At 35.8% G+C, this 19,815-nt stretch overlaps 1 protein-coding gene across 1 annotated transcript in view; it reads left to right on the top strand.

The window, feature by feature from the left end:
* LOC306869240 (tyrosine-protein kinase Fer-like) overlaps window positions 1–19,815 on the top strand; it is a 40,028-nt gene extending 20,213 nt beyond the window's left edge. The window contains exons 10-19 of the mRNA XM_079415920.1: window positions 3,733–3,828; window positions 3,933–4,136; window positions 5,061–5,183; window positions 7,718–7,774; window positions 8,545–8,660; window positions 8,823–8,917; window positions 9,061–9,184; window positions 14,027–14,181; window positions 18,050–18,172; window positions 18,540–19,815. Of these exons, the coding sequence (XP_079272046.1) occupies window positions 3,733–3,828; window positions 3,933–4,136; window positions 5,061–5,183; window positions 7,718–7,774; window positions 8,545–8,660; window positions 8,823–8,917; window positions 9,061–9,184; window positions 14,027–14,181; window positions 18,050–18,172; window positions 18,540–18,676 (1,230 nt within the window). The 3' untranslated portion in view covers window positions 18,677–19,815. The remainder of the gene's footprint in view (window positions 1–3,732; window positions 3,829–3,932; window positions 4,137–5,060; window positions 5,184–7,717; window positions 7,775–8,544; window positions 8,661–8,822; window positions 8,918–9,060; window positions 9,185–14,026; window positions 14,182–18,049; window positions 18,173–18,539) is intronic.

Genomic DNA, 19,815 nt, shown 5'->3' with positions numbered 1-19,815 from the left:
TGATTACTGTGCCTAGAGCAGCTCTAAATGTGTGCTGTGCCATTGTATAAAAGATCAAATATGACAGAGCAATAGATGAATAGTGAACGTAACAGAAGCTTGTACATAATTGTGTAAAAATAACTGAAGGAAATATCTATTTGCTAAACGAATGATGCCAACTAATGAATCTTTTTCTAATATTCATATATTTTTCATATTCTACACTGTAGCAAATTTGCTCAGAAAGGAAATGTATATAATTACAATTACAATTATTATTTATATAAACTGTCAGTCGTAACTGTAGCAGAGCTAATATTACAATAAACTACTGTTTGTCCAGCAAACATTGTGTAATTTTATATCAACTCTAAGAAAGATTATTGTCATGGCCATATAAAATAACTTTTACAATACTGATGCATTAGAGCAGGGGTCACCAAGTTCAGTCCTGGAGGGCTGGTGTCCTGCAGAGTTTAGCTCCAACCCTAATTGAACACACCTGAAGCTGCTAATCAAGGTCTTACTAGGTATACTTGAAACTTCCAGGCAGGTGTGTTGGCAAGTTCCAGTTGTTGGTGTGCTCCAGGCAAGTTGGAGCTAAACTCTGCAGGACACCGGCCCTCCAGGATCAAGTTTGATGACCCCTGCATTAGAGCATGTAACAAGATCGGCTCGTTAAGTTGACTTTACAAGCAGTAACCACAGAAACCAAACTCATGAAGTTTTATTAAGTAAGACAATAAAACATAACTAGTCTACACAAGCATATATACTTAGGGAGAAAGGGGAGTATAAGTGAATGAATAAAACAGTTAGAAACCAGTGAATGAGGCTATGGAAAAGCAGTCAGTTAACCACCTGAGCCGAACCACCAGTGCCTTTAAAGGGGTCTACCACTTATACTAAACCTCTGTTTCGTTTAGTTAAATGTACGATACTTGCATTGCCTTGGCCGTTGAATTCGCATCCGGATGCAGTCTCAGATGAAAGTCTTGATGGTTCAACAGTTCGGTGGTGTTGGAGTTGCAATGAGTTCTTCCAGGTTGAAGAGTGGCATTTCTAAAGATATTATTCTGGTTTGTGGTGGTCAGGAGAGTTTCTTCCCAGGTGGAAAGTTGCAGCATGGCTTGTTGCAACTTTGAGGTCCTGCTGGCGCAAGGGAAGGTCCCGTGGCTTTGCTGTCCAAGAGTTGCAAGGAAGTAAGAGCAGTAAGATAGCAGTTTGGAGGAAAAGTTTACACCTCTTTGTCTTCAAGCATGGTGTTTTGCATATGTTACTGGATTTGGTGTTGATTCAAAAACTATTGAAGATTTGTATAATACTAATATGTTGCATAGGTGTCAACATATAATGTACACAGTATCATTTAGATAGTTAAAATAAGAATTCGTAGGTACCAACAATGGTATAGGTGAGTTACATTAACTTGTGGGTCTATCATAAAGCATACATAAAACAATATTCAGTGCAAAAGACAAAATACAAAACCAGTAATAATACACACAATGTCCCAGAGATAAGCATGTTTATTCATAGAAAGGTTTGTCTATGAATTAAAGAAGTCATTTTATCTGGCTAAGGTGTCCTTGGTGCAATACTGTGTGCATGTGGTTAGTAGTCTGTAAAAAACATAATACTTAATAATTGCCACTCGTACAAGTGAATAATACAGGTGCATCTCAAAAAATTTGAATATCGTGAAAAAGTTATTTTTTTCTTGTAACTTATTTCAAAAAGTGAAACTTTCATATATTTTAGATTCATTACATGTAAAGTAAAACATTTCAAAAGTTTTTTTGTTTTAATTTTGATGGTTAGAGCTTACAGCTCATGAAAGTCAAAAATCCAGTCTCTTAAAATATTTCCTAAGATCAATCAAAAAAAGGATTTACAAAACAGAAAATTTCTTTAAAGTATGTTAATTTATGCACTCAATACTTGGTTGTGGCTCCTTTAGCACAAACTCCAGCATCACTAAAGTGTGGCATGGAAGCTATCAGCCTGTGGCTCTGCTGAGGTACTATTGAGCCTTCAGCTCGTCTGTATTGTTGGATCAACTGTTTCTCATCTTTCTCTTGAAAATATCCCATAGATTCCATATGGGGTTCAGGTCAGGCATGTTGGCTGGCCAATCAAGCACAGTAATATCATGGTCAGCAAACCACTTGGAAGTGGTTTTGGCAGTGTGGGCAGGTGCTAAAGTCCTGCTGGAAAAGGACATCAGCATCTCCATAAAGCTTGTCAGCAGATGGAAGCATAAAGTGCTCCACAATCTCCTGGTAGACGGCTGCATTGACTCTGGACTTGATAAAACACAATGGACCAACACCAGCAGACGTCACGGCACCCCAAATCATTACTCACTTCAGAAACTTCACACTGGACTTCAAGCAGCTTGGATTATGTGCATCTCCAGTCTTCCTCCAGACTCTAGACCTTGATTTTCAAATAAAATGCAAAATTTACTTTTATCTGAAAACTTTGGACCACTGAGCAACAGTCCAGTTCTTTTTCTCTTTAGCCCAGGTAAGATGCTTCTGACGTTGTTTCTGGTTCAGAAGTGGCTTGGTAGCCTTTTTCCTGAAGACGTCTGAGCGTGGTGACTCTTGATACATTGACTCCAGCTTCAGTCCACTCCTTGTGAAGCTCTCACAAGTGTTTGAATCAGCTTTGCTTGACAGTATTCTCAAGCTTGCGGTCATCCCTGTTCGTTCCAGTCAGCTTTGCATTTAATATGCTTTGATACAGCACTCTGTGAACAGGTACAAAACAACAGTTCAGTAATGACCCTCTGTGACTTACCCTCTTTGTGGAGGGTGTCAATGTTCATCTTCTGAATCATTGCCAAGTCAGCAGTCTTCTCCATTATTGTGGTTTCAAAGAACAAGAAATACCCTGAATTTATACAGTAGAGATGGCCGTTTAATGAAACTCAAATATAAGTATTCTAATATATTGAGATACTGGATTTTTGTCTTTCATGAGCTGTAAGCTCTAATCATCAAAATTAAAACAAAAATACTTTTGAAATGTTTTACTTTACATGTAATGAATCTAAAATATATGAAAGTTTCACTTTTTTTAAATAAGTTATAAGAAAAAATGAACTTTTTCACGATATTCTGATTTTTTGAGATGCACCTGTATGCTCTTAAATGTATGTGAAACCAGTGCACTGAAAATCGTTTAGATAGAACAATTTGCTTTTGCTAACAGTAATTTTGACTTAAAAATATTAATATTTGTTGTGTAATATGAAGGTATAGTTTTATTTGACATGCTGCTGGTGTTGAAGTTTGCTGAAGAGGGCAGTGTGTTCCCAATTTTTTTTTTGCTGCCTTTTTTTTTTTTTTTTTACTAGTGCATTGATGCACAGAATGATGCATTATGACTATTTTAAAGGAATACGTTCACTGATTGATTTTTCTTCTTTTAAAAAAGTGTCTGCTAAATTCTATTCATATGTATGCGTCCGAATATACTTGGTGTATGATTTTTCTCTTACAAAACAGCCCTTTGGCACTACCATATTGCAGTGACAGAAAATCTGTCGTATTACAGTCTCCAAAAACGTTTTGTCACACTGATGTATGTCTAAAATTATCATTGCACCATGTCCAAAGAACATTTTTGGATATTTACATTTATCTATTTTATTTACTGTTTATCTGTTTATTTATCTATTTTTTAATACTCTTTATGCTTGTGCTGCTAAACTTAGTCATTGAAAAATACATTATATTTCAGGATAAAAGCAAAGACAAGGTATCGAAGTTTGACACCCTCAGACACTCCATCGCTGGAATCATCCGCTCGCCCAAGTCTGTACTGGGCTCTTCATCAGTAAGTTTCATAACCGAGTCTCCTGCTTTTTCCATCATCACCTCCTCATTTCTGTCTGTCCTGTCATGTTTTCTGCCGTGACCTCCTTGTTTGTTCTTCTTCAGTTTTTTGATGTCATACCCACCAGTGAGAAACCACTGGGCGAGCAAGAGTGGTATCACGGTGCCATTCCCAGGACAGAGGCCCAGGAGCTGCTGAAGCAGCAGGGAGACTTCCTGGTGCGCGAGAGCCACGGCAAACCTGGAGAATATGTGCTGTCTGTGTTCTCAGATGGACAGCGCAGACATTTCATCATTCAGTTTGCTGATGTGAGTACATGATCAGAAAGCTGTGCACCACACTAACTCAAAACAATGTCATTATTCATCCAAAGAATATTTTTAGATTTTTAGTGAAGAAGGAATCATTAAAAATGATGGCTTATAAATATTTATGTAATATTTATACCATGGTCTGTCTAAACACTTGATTCTGATTGGCTGGCAGGTATGCATTAAAACCGTTTAATGCACAGGTAGTTTCAAGTCCGTTTAAACACTGTTCTATATTAACATGTTGCTTTAATTGACGCACACACACACACACACACCAGTCGCACACAGAGATCGGTGATCACGCGGTGCGCACAAACATTCAGGAGCACAGAAACATCTTGTCAGCGTTGCCCGTGATTTTGAATGAAATAGCTTTGATGCTGAATCGCTACTCTATATATTTCTCAGCAAGGAGAGGGAAGTAACTAAACTCACAGCTTCATTGTTTGTAGAGAGAGACGCGCAGACACAGGGAATTAGCACACACAACTTTAATCTCTCTTACTCTCAATAATTAATTCAAATAAATGATATAATTAATTCAAATAAATGATATAATTAATTCAAATAAATGTGATCTTACCGCACTACTTCATCTCTGTCTGATTTGAAGTGGGCAGAATGCTAGAGTTAACGAGCCGTAACTGATAACATATACCCGTGCATTATCCCTTACGCACACACACGCATCATTTTTTTTAATTGCCAAAAAGCAATAGCTAAGTATAAATAAAAATGTATACAACAAAATACTCCAAAATTTCTATTTTGTATGTTATTTTATTTCATGAGCTCACTGAATTTTAGAGATACTTTTTCATTTGTAAGTAATTACTAAGTGTATTTATTTTATTTTATTATTTTGTTTTATAAGCTCACTATACTGTCTGATTTAATTTGCCTCTTTTTTGTTTGCAGAATCAGTACAGATTTGAAGGAACTGGCTTTTCCACCATCCCACAGCTCATAGAGCATCATTACACGACTAAGCAAGTCATCACCAAGAAATCTGGAGTCGTGCTCCTGAACCCTGTCATAAAGGTGAAGCATTGTCTCTCTTTTCATTTTAACAAACGGTTCTGCTCTCAGTATAGTCATTTGATATGTCTTCACTTCTAAAGCTATAACTATATTTCCAATATGCAGCCATAAAATTCCTTATTACAGAAATTCGGACAGTACATTGCTCATTTTCCCTAACGTGTGCAGCTACATTGAACATTAGATTGATGGTGTGCTGTGCAGTTCTCAAATCAACCTGTCTTGCTGATGTAAAGTCCTGTGATTTGATGTGTATGTGTGTGTGTGTTGAATTCTGCTTGGCTACAGAAAAAGATTGTAATGGTTTAGAAAATATCAGTTTGAACTGCTTTCTTGATTGTGGTCTACACTGGCTGGATTCCCCCAGGAAGTGTGTGTCTATGTGTGCATCCGTCAGGTCGGATGATTACCTGCCATGCTGTTCCTCTGATGGGTTTTTGATGACAGGGGTAAAGCACCTCATCCGAGCATGTTGACTGAAATCATAATAGTGGTGATGCTTCTGCTGCAGCATGCAAAAAACACCATCAGACCCCTGTGAATGCTATACTATATATATGCGAATGGGATACTTTCGGACTGTGTAAAACTGCACGTTTAATTGACATAAAATCCAAAAATGTTTTGGGCTAGTAAGATTTTTTTGGTATCACTTTACTTAAAGCCTTTATGTAATGCATTATAAATATCCCTTTATAGGCTAATTAATCTAATTTAGAGGGTATAATGCATTATAATTATTCATAATTTGTAATACATTATATCTTGTCATAATTAATTATAACTTAATTTAAAATGCATAGTGTAACATTGATTTGTTAAGTTTTATAATGTGTTAACTGTGATTATAATTATTCATGAGATTGTACAATGCATTATAAGGTGCTATATCATTATAGGTTAATATACATATATTATGTGCCTGGCACACAATAATTTTAGCAGATTTGGAGTGAGGAACATTATGAAAACTAAGAAAAACAATATATAATTGTGTAATAATAATAATCATAATGTTGTTGTTAATCATGTTTGCAGTAATTTTATTGCTAATAATATTTGATTTGACTTTGTTCCAAATAAGTGAAAACTGAACTCTTATTACAACTTGAGTTTATGTACAATGTGAATCCAAAGAGAAGTGGGTTCATTTTTAAGTCACTGAAGAGATCTGAATTTGATTCTTTAAAAAACAAAAAAAACAGGTGTAAAGAGTAACTAATGTGAAGTGACATTCAGCCAAGTGTGGTGACCCATACTCGGAATTCGTGCTCTGCGTTTAATCCATCCAACGTGCACACACACAGCAGTGAACACACACACACCGTGAACACACACCCGGAGCAGTGGGCAGCCATTTATGTTGCGGCGCCCGGGGAGCAGTTGGGGTTCGGTGCCTTGCTCAAGGGCACCTCAGTCGTGGTATTGAGGGTGGAGAGAGTGCTGGACATTCACTTCCCCCACCTACAATCCCTGCCGGCCGGAGACTCGAACCCACAACCTTTAGATTACGAGTCCGACTCTCTAACCATTAGGCCACGACTTCCCTGGTAGCAGAGAATGGACAAAATATGATTTGGTTTGGAGCTATTTGTGGGTTTTTTTTTGCCTTGATATCTTGGCAGCAGCAGCGGCATGTTTATTAATATGTTCGTTTTGGTCAATTTGGGCAGCTTTAGTAGACAGAAGTCTGAAACGACAGCATTAGAACTAATGTAAGCTGTCTAAAACTCAGTTTTGATGCAGATACTGCTGCTTGTTTTGTTGTGTTCGGTTTTGGATTACATTGAGTGAAGTGCATTATTGTCCAGGACAGGTTAATGTTGACACTGCAGGTCACTCATCTTCAAGATGTTTAGAATAATGGGTCTTTAATTGATGCCATTATCAGTGTTGTAATACATGTCTATTCTCATTAGTGCTGTTGTAAATGCATTGAGATTTAGAAAGGGATTTTTCATCTGTATATGTGTGTTTTTGTGCGTTTTAATTGTCTTTTGAACCCTCAAACGTAGACTAGAGTGCTACGTTCGCTATTTGTGCAAGTAAAAGCAGCAAGGGTCAATGTTCAATTAAACCCAATGAAAGAAAATCACAGAAAAATGCATGCATTTAAGAGTAAGTGTTTTTGTGGCTTTTAAGGAATATTCAGGAAAATCTTCCTGCTGCACATTTACAAATGAAATTGTGATGGTTTTATTTGCAAAATGGACTTTGTATTGTTGTTAACATTATAGTGTACTCGTTTCCAAATACAATTGTGCATGACGTAAATAAAAGTAGTTTTTTTTTATTCACACAAAAAAAAATGTTTTTAGAGATATTCCAAAAGATCCCAGAATGCCTCTTGTCTAAGCGAGTGCTTTTGGAGAATGAGGTGATAATTGCATCATTATCATTCATTAGAGCAGTAGCACAGCAACTGACCGACAGGATGCTCAGCATCTCTCTTCTGTTTGTCTCTGCACGAGTCATTAGTTCATTAATGAACAAGTGGCAGAAAGATAATTTGCTGTTTTTGTTTGTTTGCTCAGGATAAGAAATGGATTCTCAATCATGAGGACGTCATTCTTGGAGAACTCCTTGGGAAAGTAAGTCCATATCCATTGTGCTAGTGTTTAGGAATGTTAAGAATGTTTTGGGGGTTTTTGTGTTTAAAAAAAAAAAATTAATACTTTTATTCAGAAAGGATGTTTAAAATTTTATAAAAAATATTGAAAGTGACACTAAAGACATTTAAAATGTTACAAAAGGTTTCTATTTTAAATAAATGGTTAAATAATTATATTCATCAAAGAATCCTGAAAAAAAATGCATCACGTTTCAACAAAAATATAAAATGGATAACTAGAAATGTTTCTTTAGCAGCAAATCACAATATTAGAATAATATCTAATTTTTAAAATGCATTTACAATACGCTTTTAAAATGTATTTAAATAGAAAAGTTTTATTTGTTGTAATATTTCACTATATTACTGCTTTTGCTTTGATAAAATAAATGCAGCCTTGGTGAGTGTAAGGGACTTAAAAAAAAAAAATCTTACATTTCAACTAATGTATACTCTGAATAAATAGCATATTCACTTATCATGGGTCATAATTTGCATGGTAATTTACATGTGGTAGAACCTTGTGCAAAACTACATATTTTCACAAGTGACTAGTTTGTTTAAATATGACAACAAAACACAAAAATTAGTTGGCTTCAAGTAGTTTTTTGGACAATTAGCCATCTGTCATGACCCATTCCTAGCACTACTACTATGGTGTATGTCCAGAAAGCCATGTTAAGGTGTTTTTGTTATTTAAAATAATAAAATTATACGCTAAGAAATGCTTTTGGACAAATGTTGTTTTAGGGAAATTTTGGTGAGGTTTTTAGAGGAACACTGCGAGATAAAACCCTGGTGGCCGTGAAAACTTGTAAGGAAGATCTACCACAAGACCTCAAGATAAAGTTCCTCTCAGAAGCCAGGTGAACCCACATTCACCGTTTTATGCTTTACATCACACTTGCTCTTTATCTTGTTCCTCAAACATCAAGAAACAATGTTCGCCTCATTCACATTCTCCTAAAAATGAGTGATGAGATAATGTGATCATGTCCATATTCATTTATGCTTAACTTCACCTCTAGGATCCTGAAGCAATATGATCACCCCAACATTGTGAAGTTAATAGGCGTCTGTACCCAACGGCAGCCCATTTACATAGTAATGGAGCTCGTACCAGGTCAGTAAACTGGATCTTTGTTTCAGCCATTAGCTGCTGAAACCCTTCCTCGTTAAAAGTATCATAAATTTGTCGGGGATGTTGGTGTCTCTTGTAATTTATTGCATATCTGTAGCTCATTTATTTTTGCCATTTTTCAACAGGCGGGGACTTTTTATCATTCTTAAGAAAGAAAAAAGAGGACCTCAAGACAAAGCAACTGGTAAAGTTTGCATTAGACGCTGCTGCCGGAATGGCGTACCTGGAGCTAAAGAACTGTATACACAGGTGAGAAAAACTGAAATGTTTCAGACGTAGAAGTGATACAGCTTATCATAGCAAAAACGTGTCAGATTAAAATCAGAAGAAAAACTAAATAAGAAATATTATATATATACAATATTTTGTATAAAAAAACAGCCTGTTATAGGACATTTTTGGGACATTCTTTTTTGTGATATTATTTTTCATGCCACAATTTCCTCCTGTTTCTCTTTACCGTAATCTTGATGTAGTATTTTACGTGTTCTTGTAGTCTAAATTTAAACACAAATAAATAAATAAAACTTCATTGTTTTACTTATATCAACATAAATTAAATGCTGTACAACAATTGCTACCATGATGTATAAAATTTTTTAAATTATATATATCATTCTTTTTTTGGTCATATTATATTTATCAGAATGCCCAGAATCTATTACATTACTCTTAAGAAAAGGTGGACTATGTGGAAAAAATTGAGTTATGAAACTTACAAGCCATTTATTGCTGAAAAGTATTGATAAAAATAATGAAATCTAAATTTAAATGGACTATTTTATACAATATTTGTGAAAAAATCACTGCATTACAGTGAAAAATTAGGGATGCACTAATAAAATCAATTATCGGCCATGGACTAATGGCAGCTGATGATCAGGGCTGATTATATCCTGTCAATCAAAAGACGTGTCAGACAGCAACTTGCGTGAAGAAAATGTTTCTTGTGTTGAATTTAGGGCTGTCCAGGTTAAAGCTATAATAATGCATTGCAGCATCGTTAACACTAGGGATGCACGATATTATCGGACTGATATCGGAATCGACCAATAATGGCTTTAAATGTTGGCATCGGCCTGATATGAAAAGTTATGCTGATATGTCTTGCCGATAAGAGGAATGGGTTAACTCACATGTTCTCAGGGTGTGCTAGTGATTAGAGTGTGAATGAGTGTGGCTCATTCTTGAAGCAAAGTTTTTTCTGAATGACGATTAGATTGACTGTTTTGGATCGCTGCATTTAAACAGAATGCACGTACAGGATGACGCGTTCGGTGTATAAACAGTAAAAGCAGCGGCAGCCTCCCCCGGGTCCTAACGACCGTTCAGTAAGGAGTTTTAATCTGTAGGGGGCGCTGTTGGCCTACTTCTAATTAAATTAATAGTAAAATAGCCTACACAAATAACATTTAGACTGTTTCTGATTAAATAAAGCAGTAATTGATGTAATAAAATATGTTTTGATTTAATGGCCAGAAGCTATAGCTAACATGAAAAAAACAAAAACAAATCATGAGCTCTAAAAGATATTCTGAATTTTTACAACTCTTTTGTTTTAGACCATCTACAAATGTTAAATCTTAAAATAAAATGTTAGGGTTAACTGCTTCTTTCTGGGGGAAAAAATGCAGCGATATAGTTTATTTATATTTATTTTCAAAGCTTCAATGTACTGTTAAAAAACCTTCATAACTTTTTATTTAATTTTAAGTTATTGTTAAAAATTAACCAAAAATGAATAATATTTAGCTTATAATTTCTGCACAGGAGAGACTTGTTTTCAAACAAAAGGAAATATATCGGTATTGGCCAAAATGAGTTAAAAAATATCGGCATATTGGATATCGGCCAAATACCCTAGTTAACACTGGTTCTAGTTGACCCTATGAAACACCCGTAGTTCAAGTCAGGGTTGCCATATCCTCAATTATCCCTTCACAAAACATTATTTGTAAAGCGCAAATTATCCAATTATCACAACGAGCTTTGCACTTACTTTGTGCTTTTTGTGTGTTACTTCTGATGAGAAACAAAGTCCCAGCTTTCAAATCCTGTACATTTTATCACAAAAAATGGCATTTTGATGCTCTTAAATATGGCGTGACAGACTGCTGTAGTGTTTCTGCGGAGCGTGAGTCTCTTACACTATAATACAAGAGGATGAAATCAGATCATAGTGAGAAAGATACAGCTCTGATAAAGCATGGAACATTTTAAACAACAAGATATCTAAAAAAACAATAACAAAATACAAAGATAGTGTCTCAAAATATATATCCAAATGCAGCACCTAAAAAAGACATAATTATGTCTGGAAACACAGTTCGTAATAAGCAGGAATTGCACAGACTTTTAAAATATTTATTAATCAATGGCATTACATTTAATATTATTTATTCCCTTTCATCCAGTAGCATAATTATCAACATGTTAGAAAAGACAACATATTAGAAAAAGTAAATGAATCCAAAATATTGGGCTGCGGGTGGGTGCTTTTGAGTTGGTTGTAGGTTATATGAGATTCTGCTGTCTGTATGGTTTAGTTCTTCATAGAAACATTTTTTAAAATATTATCCTAAAAGACACACAAAATTGTCTTTTCATTTTCAATGAACAGCAACATATTTAATTATGTCTGGCAACTTGATAAATATGTTTTTAAAATTAATAGGCTTTTTAAAACTTAAATTAACATTTAATGATATTTAAGAAGTTGTGAAATAATTATTTCTATAACTGAAACAAGCCTAATTTTTCTTGCTTCTTTCTGGTGGTGATTTTTAAACTGTGAAATAGGCTTTGGTGCATTGTGCTGTTTGAGGCCGGAGCCGGCCGGCTGAATACATGTCGCTCACAATCGAGTCTCAGCTCAGAAATAAGCTCTGGGCGTTTACACTGCCACGGCTCTATCAGCACCCAGCTAAAATCCATTTACTATCAGACATGATCATGTTAGGGGGTGGCGGCGGTTTGAGCACCTTTCTGTCAGCTCTCCCCTCTCTTCTCCGCTCCCCCCTACTGTCTTTCCCCATCTCATGTCAGCAAAGCAATTTTTGGGATGTGACAACCTAATATGGTTGTATGGCTAAGGATGTCTGCTCAGCATAAATGCCAGCGAGAGGCACAGTGGTGGCTGTAGACTAGAATCTTAAATCACTGGTTGGGGGATGGAAGAGTTTAGATAGAATCATCTTCCTTGTATGAGAGAGACATTAAGAATATGACGAGAATACGACTTTTGTAGACTTAAAAAAATAGATAAGGGCCTACTCTTTTAAGATTTGAATTCTGAACCTTGTGGTATGAGAACTTTTGTCTACCCAATCTGCTGCAATTATTTGATCAAATATATATTAAAAATATATATATTTTGAAATATTACAATTTAAAATGACTATACTCCCAGCTAACAGTAACTAGTTACACTATTAGTTTAATTACTTTTCCATTACACCCCAAAAACCTGATAATTGCATAATTTTTGCAGCCTCTGAATCCATGAATGTTACAGATACATAAAGAGTACATTTGGCTCAAACTGATGAACAACAACTGTTATTTAATAAAGGCAACATTGTAAAATCTGCAACTGGGCTCAAGCAGGTAGAACCAACCAAACATGTTGGGATTCGCAGTAGACAAAGTCTTAGTACCACTACACAATTTACATGTGACATTGATGTTTGTCATCCTTTCTCTCCTCAAAATTAAAGTAATGGCTGTATTTCCAGCTGTTATATGATGTGGCTTTCTCCTTCTTCCGACGAAGCTTGCTTGCTGCATTGGTGATGTCACGTGCATACACGCATGACAGCGTTTATGAAAATTTATAGAGATGACTGAATTTTTTAATTCAATTCAGTTTGCGATTGTGACAAAAAAAAAAAGTAACTGGAAACTAGCCATTATTTTGTATGGTAACTAATATTATTACTTAAATTTTATTAGTAATAATTAGTTACACTACTAGTTACCAGGGAAAGTAATATTATTACTGTAATGTGTTACTAGTTACTGCCCTACACTGCTTATAACATGCCAATAAATGAAACGCGCGTGAAACTATTGTGCGCTATAGATGTAGATTTTTAGAAAAAAATAAAAAGAGTCCATATAATGCATGTGGATTGTAACCCAAAAGTAGATCCACTGTGCTGTGGTTTATACTGAAAAAACATTTAAAATATTAGTGTTTTTCTTGCACAGACCTATCGTTTTTCTTCTTGTGCACCAAAACTCTGGAATTCTCTTCCTTCTGAGATCAGACAGGCTGAATCTTTCAGTGTTTTCAATTCTGTTCTTAAAACATACTTTTCTGAATAGCTTTTAAGTGATTTCTTTGTGTCATATGGATGATGTTTATTTTACTTTTAATTGTTGTTATTGTTATTATTTTAATTTTTCGTTTTTTTTCTTTTCCTTTGTGTAAACGCTTTGAGATGTACCTTTTAAAGGGGCTATAGAAAATAAAGTTTCTTAAAGTTTATTAAGAAGACATTCAGTCATCCATTGGGGTCATATGGATTACAGTCATGAACTGTTCATCTGAAGAAAGAAGATCTTGTATTGGGATGACGTGAGAGTGAATAAATGATTATAAAAGTTCAGTTTGGGGACATAACTCTTTAAATGAGCTTTTACACTTAGCCAGAAACATCATGGCTTGTCCAAAATCTCATTTGTGATGTGTCAACAGGTTCCAAACTGATCCAGTCCCAGAAAGCACATGGCTGCAAAACACTTTTTATACTGAGGTTTTGTTGAACAGTTAGACATGAGAATACTTGATGATCCTGTCTTGGCTGCTGCAGGTCTCATTGGGCACTTTTTCCAGACTGGGGGTGTTTATAAGTGTAATCGCAGGATAATTGTGGGTCTAGACTGCTTGCTCCAGCCCCTCACAATCATTTTGTTGGCTGAAATTTACTTTTCTCGCCTTCTGATTTGAAACCAGTTTAGGCCAATTTTTCCATAGATGATTTTGTTGGCAGGTGTCAATTGTCCAATCACAGTCATGATTTTGAGCTGAGAGTGCATGTGATGCGTTGTTTATGAGGTTGTATTACAGTGTTTCTCAAAATCTTGCAGAGATCTGGCTGCTCGCAACTGCCTTGTGGGAGAGAACAATGTGCTGAAGATCAGTGATTTTGGGATGTCCCGCCAGGAAGACAATGGCATCTACTCCTCATCAGGACTGAAACAGATCCCAATCAAGTGGACTGCACCGGAGGCACTGAACTATGGTAAAGCACTCATGGTGCAAATTTGGCCAAAATATCATGATATAAAAGATTAACTGCTATGCACAGGATATTTAAAACGTAAACAACTACAACTAGATGGAAAATGCTAAGACTCTTCTCCACTCTTCAAACACACAAAAACATTAGGCTTTATAGACAGTGATTTGTTGAGTAAAGAAAATGCTGTACTTATTCAAACCAATGGATCCAATGGCATTACAAGCTTTAGTTACAAGCTCTTTTGAATGCTAAAGGCTTAGTTCACCCAAAAATTAAAATTCTGTCATTAATTACTCACCCTCATGTTGTTCCAAACCTGTAAGACCTTCGTTCAACTTCAGAACACAAATTAAGATCTTTTTGATGGAGTCTGAGGCCCCGTTTACACTAATGCATTTTCGTTTTAAAATGCATAACTTTTGCTATGGTTACGCCTATTGTTTACACTACTCCAGCGTTTTCGAGGTTGAAAACGCAGACTTTTGAAAATGCTGCAGACCCCATTTTAGTTTGAAAAACTGGGGTTGCGTTTCAGTATAAACAGACCAAAACGGAGACTTTTGAAAACGATGGTGTGGCTGCTCACATTCCCACTGCGTATCCTTGACAACTGTGTAAACAATAACATCATGCTTATTATTATTATTATTATTATTATTATTATTATTATTATTATGCCAACGCTCAGACAACATACAGAATTACCAAATTTTGCCATAAGTTAAATATATTAAGGTTCTGCAATATATAAATATATACAATTTCCTACAACTCTACAATTTCCTGTAGAGCTGCTTTGCAACGATTTGTATCGTAAAAAGTGCTATACAAATAAACTTTAACTTATTATTGTACCCATAGATATGTACAGGTGGATTCCCCATTTGACCGCTCCAAGCACGCAAACACTAAATAATAGGGGATCTACCTATACATACAGTCATGGCCAAAAATATCGGCACCCTTGGTAAATATGATCAAAGGAGGCTGTGAAAATTAATCTGCATTGTTAATCCTTTTGATCTTTTATTTAAAAAATTCACAAAAATCTAACCTTTCATTGGATAATAAGAATTTAAAATGGGGGGGGGGGGGATATCATTATGAACTAAATGTTTTTCTCTAATACACATTTGCCAGTTTAACAGCTCTAAATTTTCTCTTATAATGCCTGATGAGGTTAGAGAACACCTGACAAGAGATCAGAGACCATTCCTTCATCCAGAATCACTCCAGATCCTTCAGATTCACAGCTCCACATTGGTGCTTCTTCTCTTCAGTTCACCCCACTCATTTTCTACAGGGTTCAGGTCAGAGGACTGGAATGGCCATAGCAGAAGCTTGGTTGTGTGCTCAGTGACCCATTTTTGTGTTGTTTTTGAGGTTTGTGTTTGGATTATTGTCCGGTTGGAAGATCCAAACATGGCCCATTATAAGATTTCTAACAGAGTCAATCACTTATTGATTTTTTATCTGTTGGTATTTGATAGAATCCATGATGTCATGTATCTAAACAAGATGTCCAGGACCTCCAGCAGAAATATAGGCCCACAACATCAAAAATACAGCAGTATATTTCATTGTACACATGGGGTACATTTTATCCCTGTGTTCACCAAACCTATCTTTAGTGTTTGCTGCTAAAAAGCCTTTTTAGTTTCATCTGACCATAGAAGCCAGTCCCATTTGAAGTTCCAGTCGTGTCTGATAACTGAATATGCTGGAGTTTGTTTTAGGATGAGCTAGGATAATTTTTCTTGAAACCCTCCCAAACAACATGTGGTGATGTAGGTGCTGTTTTTTTTTTTAAGGTTTTCTGACCCTGAGACTCAACTATTTTCTGCAATTCTCCAGCTGTGATCCTTGGAGAGTCTTTAGCCACTCAAACGCTCCTTCTCACCGTGCATTAGGACAATATAGACACACGTCCTCTTCCAGGCAGTTTCATTACATTTTCTGTTGATTGGAAATTCTTAATTATTGCCCTGATGGTGGAAATGGGAATTTTCACTGCTCTAGCTCTTTTCTTAAAGCCACTTCACTAATTTGTGAAGCTCAATTATCTTTTGCTGCACATCAGAAATATATTCTTTGTTTTTTCTCACTGTGATGGATGATTAAGTGAATTTGGGCTTTGTTTTCCCTCCTATTTATATTTTTGTGAAACAGGAAGCCATGGCTGGATAATTTCATGTTCATAATCACCCTGGAGTGCTCAAAATTGTGAATATGAATGGGAACATACTTCAGAGATGTTTTACTCATAAGAATTTCTAGGGGTGCCAATAATTGTGCCCAACATGTATTTGAGAAAAACATTTATTTCATAATGATATTTCCCCCCATTTTAAATTCTTATTATCCAATGAAAAGTTAGATATTTTTTTCAAATAAAAGATCAAAAGGATTATCAATGCAGATTAATTTTCATAGCCACCTTTGATCATATTTACCAAGGGTGCTGATATTTTTGGCCATGACTGTATCTATGGTTGTACCTGCATGAATGGTCACGTGACATGCATTTTCGGTCGTGTAGTGTAAACGGAGATCGTATCTGAAATGTAGCGGAAACGCCAGTGTAAACGGGGATCATTTTCATTCTAAAACGCCATTTTAAAATGAAAATACACTAGTGTAAACGGGGCCTGTGAGCTCTCTGACCCTCCATAGACTGCAATGATATTGCCACGATCAATGCACAGAAGCATAGCAAGGACATTGGTAAAGTAGTCCATGTGACATCAGGGGTAATTTTTCAAAGCAGCCAGAATACTTTTTATGCACAAAGAAAACAACAATAATAACAATTTATTCAATAATTCTTCTCCCTGAGTTACCGTCTTCCACCATTTTGGAGAGTACCCCAGAACGTAATCAGCGCTGTTTATGTTCAGCATGCGTGTGCTTTCTACTGAACGTAAACAACTCTGATTACGTTGATTATGTTCTGGAGTACTATCCAAAATGGTGGAAGACGGTAACTCCGGGAGAAGAATCGTTGAATAAATTGTTAGCTTTCTTACATGAGGATAATTAATGACAGAATTTTCATTTTTGGGTGAACTATCCTTAAATATTTATAGAACTCACAAACAGACATAACGATGACCAGTAGCACTGATTTAAAATAATAATAACAAAATATAATAGAGAGGGGACATTTTTGATCAATTTGGTTGGGAAACACTGTCTTAGATAAAGCTACTTCCACCACTTCCAAAATGATCCTGTTTACAAATATAATAGGTGTGAATTGATTGAGTTGTTCTAAATCTGTAAAAGTTTCTTTCTTCTGATGAACACAAAAGAAGGTATTTTAAAGAATGTTGGTAACCAGACAGTTGCTGGTTATTATATATATATATATATATCTCTAAATTGGGCCCAATGAGCCATTTTCTCTCCCCGGTGTCATGTGACTCGTTAGTGTTACACGGTCTCAGGTGTGAATGGGGAGCAGGTGTGTTAAATTTGATGTTATCGCTCTCACTCTCTCATACTGGTCACTGGAAGTTCAACATGGCACCTCATGGCAAAGAACTCTCTGAGGATCTGAAAAAAAGAATAGTTGCTCTACATAAAGATGGCGTAGGCTATAAGAAGATTGCCAAGATCCTGAAACTGAGCTATATGATGTCTCTCTTTATAAGGCATGCTTATACTATTTGTCACCATACAATTTACACACATTTTCTTTTGTCTTAATTAAAAAAATTTTGTTTGCACACTTAAATGATCAGTAACCTAGAAGTTCTTTTGTACTTTTACTCAAGTACTTGATTTGTGTTTCTCGTCAATATATTTTCGAGCAGTCAGTTCTAACGTTGGATCCAGACCGATGTTTGACATGTTGTTTAAATCCCAGGGAGATACAGCTCAGAGAGTGACGTGTGGAGTTATGGGATCCTCCTGTGGGAAACCTTCAGTCTAGGAGTGTGTCCTTACCCGGGCATGACCAACCAGCAGGCTCGAGAACAGGTCGAAAAAGGTACAAAACAACTAGTAAATGATCCAGAGACAGATTGACGTGATATTTAAATTAAAAACAAAAATGAAATGAAATTAATCGCATTTTATTACATTTTTTATTACACATTTTATTAAATTTGAATTAATTAATGGTATAATAAATTAATATATAAAAATGTACTGTTTTTGTTTCTGTAATAACTGGATACTATTTCACATATTTTTTTTCTTTTAAAGTAGGTACAGCACAGAATGCCCTAGTACTATGTTCTGAACATAACCTGCAATCTCTTTTAGCCTTTTCATAAACCTGTCAACATATATCAACTGTCAATTATTGATTTATAATCAACCCTGACAGAAAGTTTGTGTTGTGTGTAATGTAGGTTACAGAATGTCCTGCCCGCAGAAGTGTCCAGATGAGGTGTACAGTATCATGCAGAGATGTTGGGAGTACAAGCCTGAGAATCGACCCAAATTTGTCGACATTCAGAAAGAACTGGCCTCTGTCAAGAAAAAATAGCCTTTAATGAGGAAATGGCTTGAAGGCCAAACTCATACTTCACATCCAGGTGATCCCTAATCTGCAGAGAGAAACACAACGAATGTTTCGCCCTCGAAATTACATGCTATTATTGTACTAAAGAGTACTCCGTCACATAATCACTGTGTGAACTGCCTATGCACCAGCTGTTTTGAGCCATTAGCATGGAGAGAAGTCTCAGCTTTGTTTTGATGTCAAAATTATATAGATTTTCCCCTTTTTTTGGTAAGTGAGCAACAGTTAAGCTACGACAGACAGCACGTAAGATGTATTAGGTGTATTCAGTATGCCTTTGAGTACTCCAGTGTACTCACCAGTGAAAAAGGGGGGTTGTTCACGCAAAAATGAAATTGTAATCATTTGCTCACTTATGTTGTTCCAAACCTGCAGAACTTTTCTTTCTTCTTTGGAGCACAAAAGCAGTGTTTTTGGTCCAATCAGTGAGGATTAGTTGAGTCAAATGTTGCTTTATGCTCAATTGGCTTTAATTATATAGACAAAATAGTTGAAACATTCTTCTGTGTTTTACAGAGGAAAGATCAAGTCATGCTGGTTTGGAAGGACATGGTGAATAAATGATGATAGAATGTTCATTTTTGGGGAGCTATCCCTTTACAATATGGAGATGAATATGTGAAGATGGACTGTTTGTCCACCCAATAACAATATTGCTTTTTCTTTTTTTTTTTTTTTTTTTTTTTTTTAAGTCCTAAAACCTAATGGTTTGGGGAGTTTTATAGTCAAGCCATTTTATGCCATTTTTATGTTATTGGAGTAATGGGACCTTTTGTGGGGGAAAAAAAAATTACAGATGTTTGTCAGTCACACAAAATAACATGTCACATCTTTAAGACTTTGAGTGACATTCCAGCGTATCAGCACTCATCAAGCAGTGCACAAGACCAAATGCATAGATTTACCTAAGTGCAATTTATAATAACAAAAATAGTATACTACAGTCAGGTGGCCTTCATGTAAAACCGAGCGATTCTGCCAGGCTGCTTGCATGGACACTGCATCAATCTACAGTTTACAAGCCTTCAGATTTCTTCCAAGTCTCCAAATACCTCACACCTCTTCATGGTTCATGCCATTTGATGTTTAAAGTGATAGTTCAG

The sequence above is a fragment of the Barbus barbus genome (assembly GCF_936440315.1).
Source record: "Barbus barbus genome assembly, chromosome: 5".
In the NCBI taxonomy this organism is placed as follows: domain Eukaryota; kingdom Metazoa; phylum Chordata; class Actinopteri; order Cypriniformes; family Cyprinidae; genus Barbus; species Barbus barbus.
Note: the sequence above shows the minus strand (reverse complement) of the source record. Positions and strands in the feature narration are given on the sequence as shown.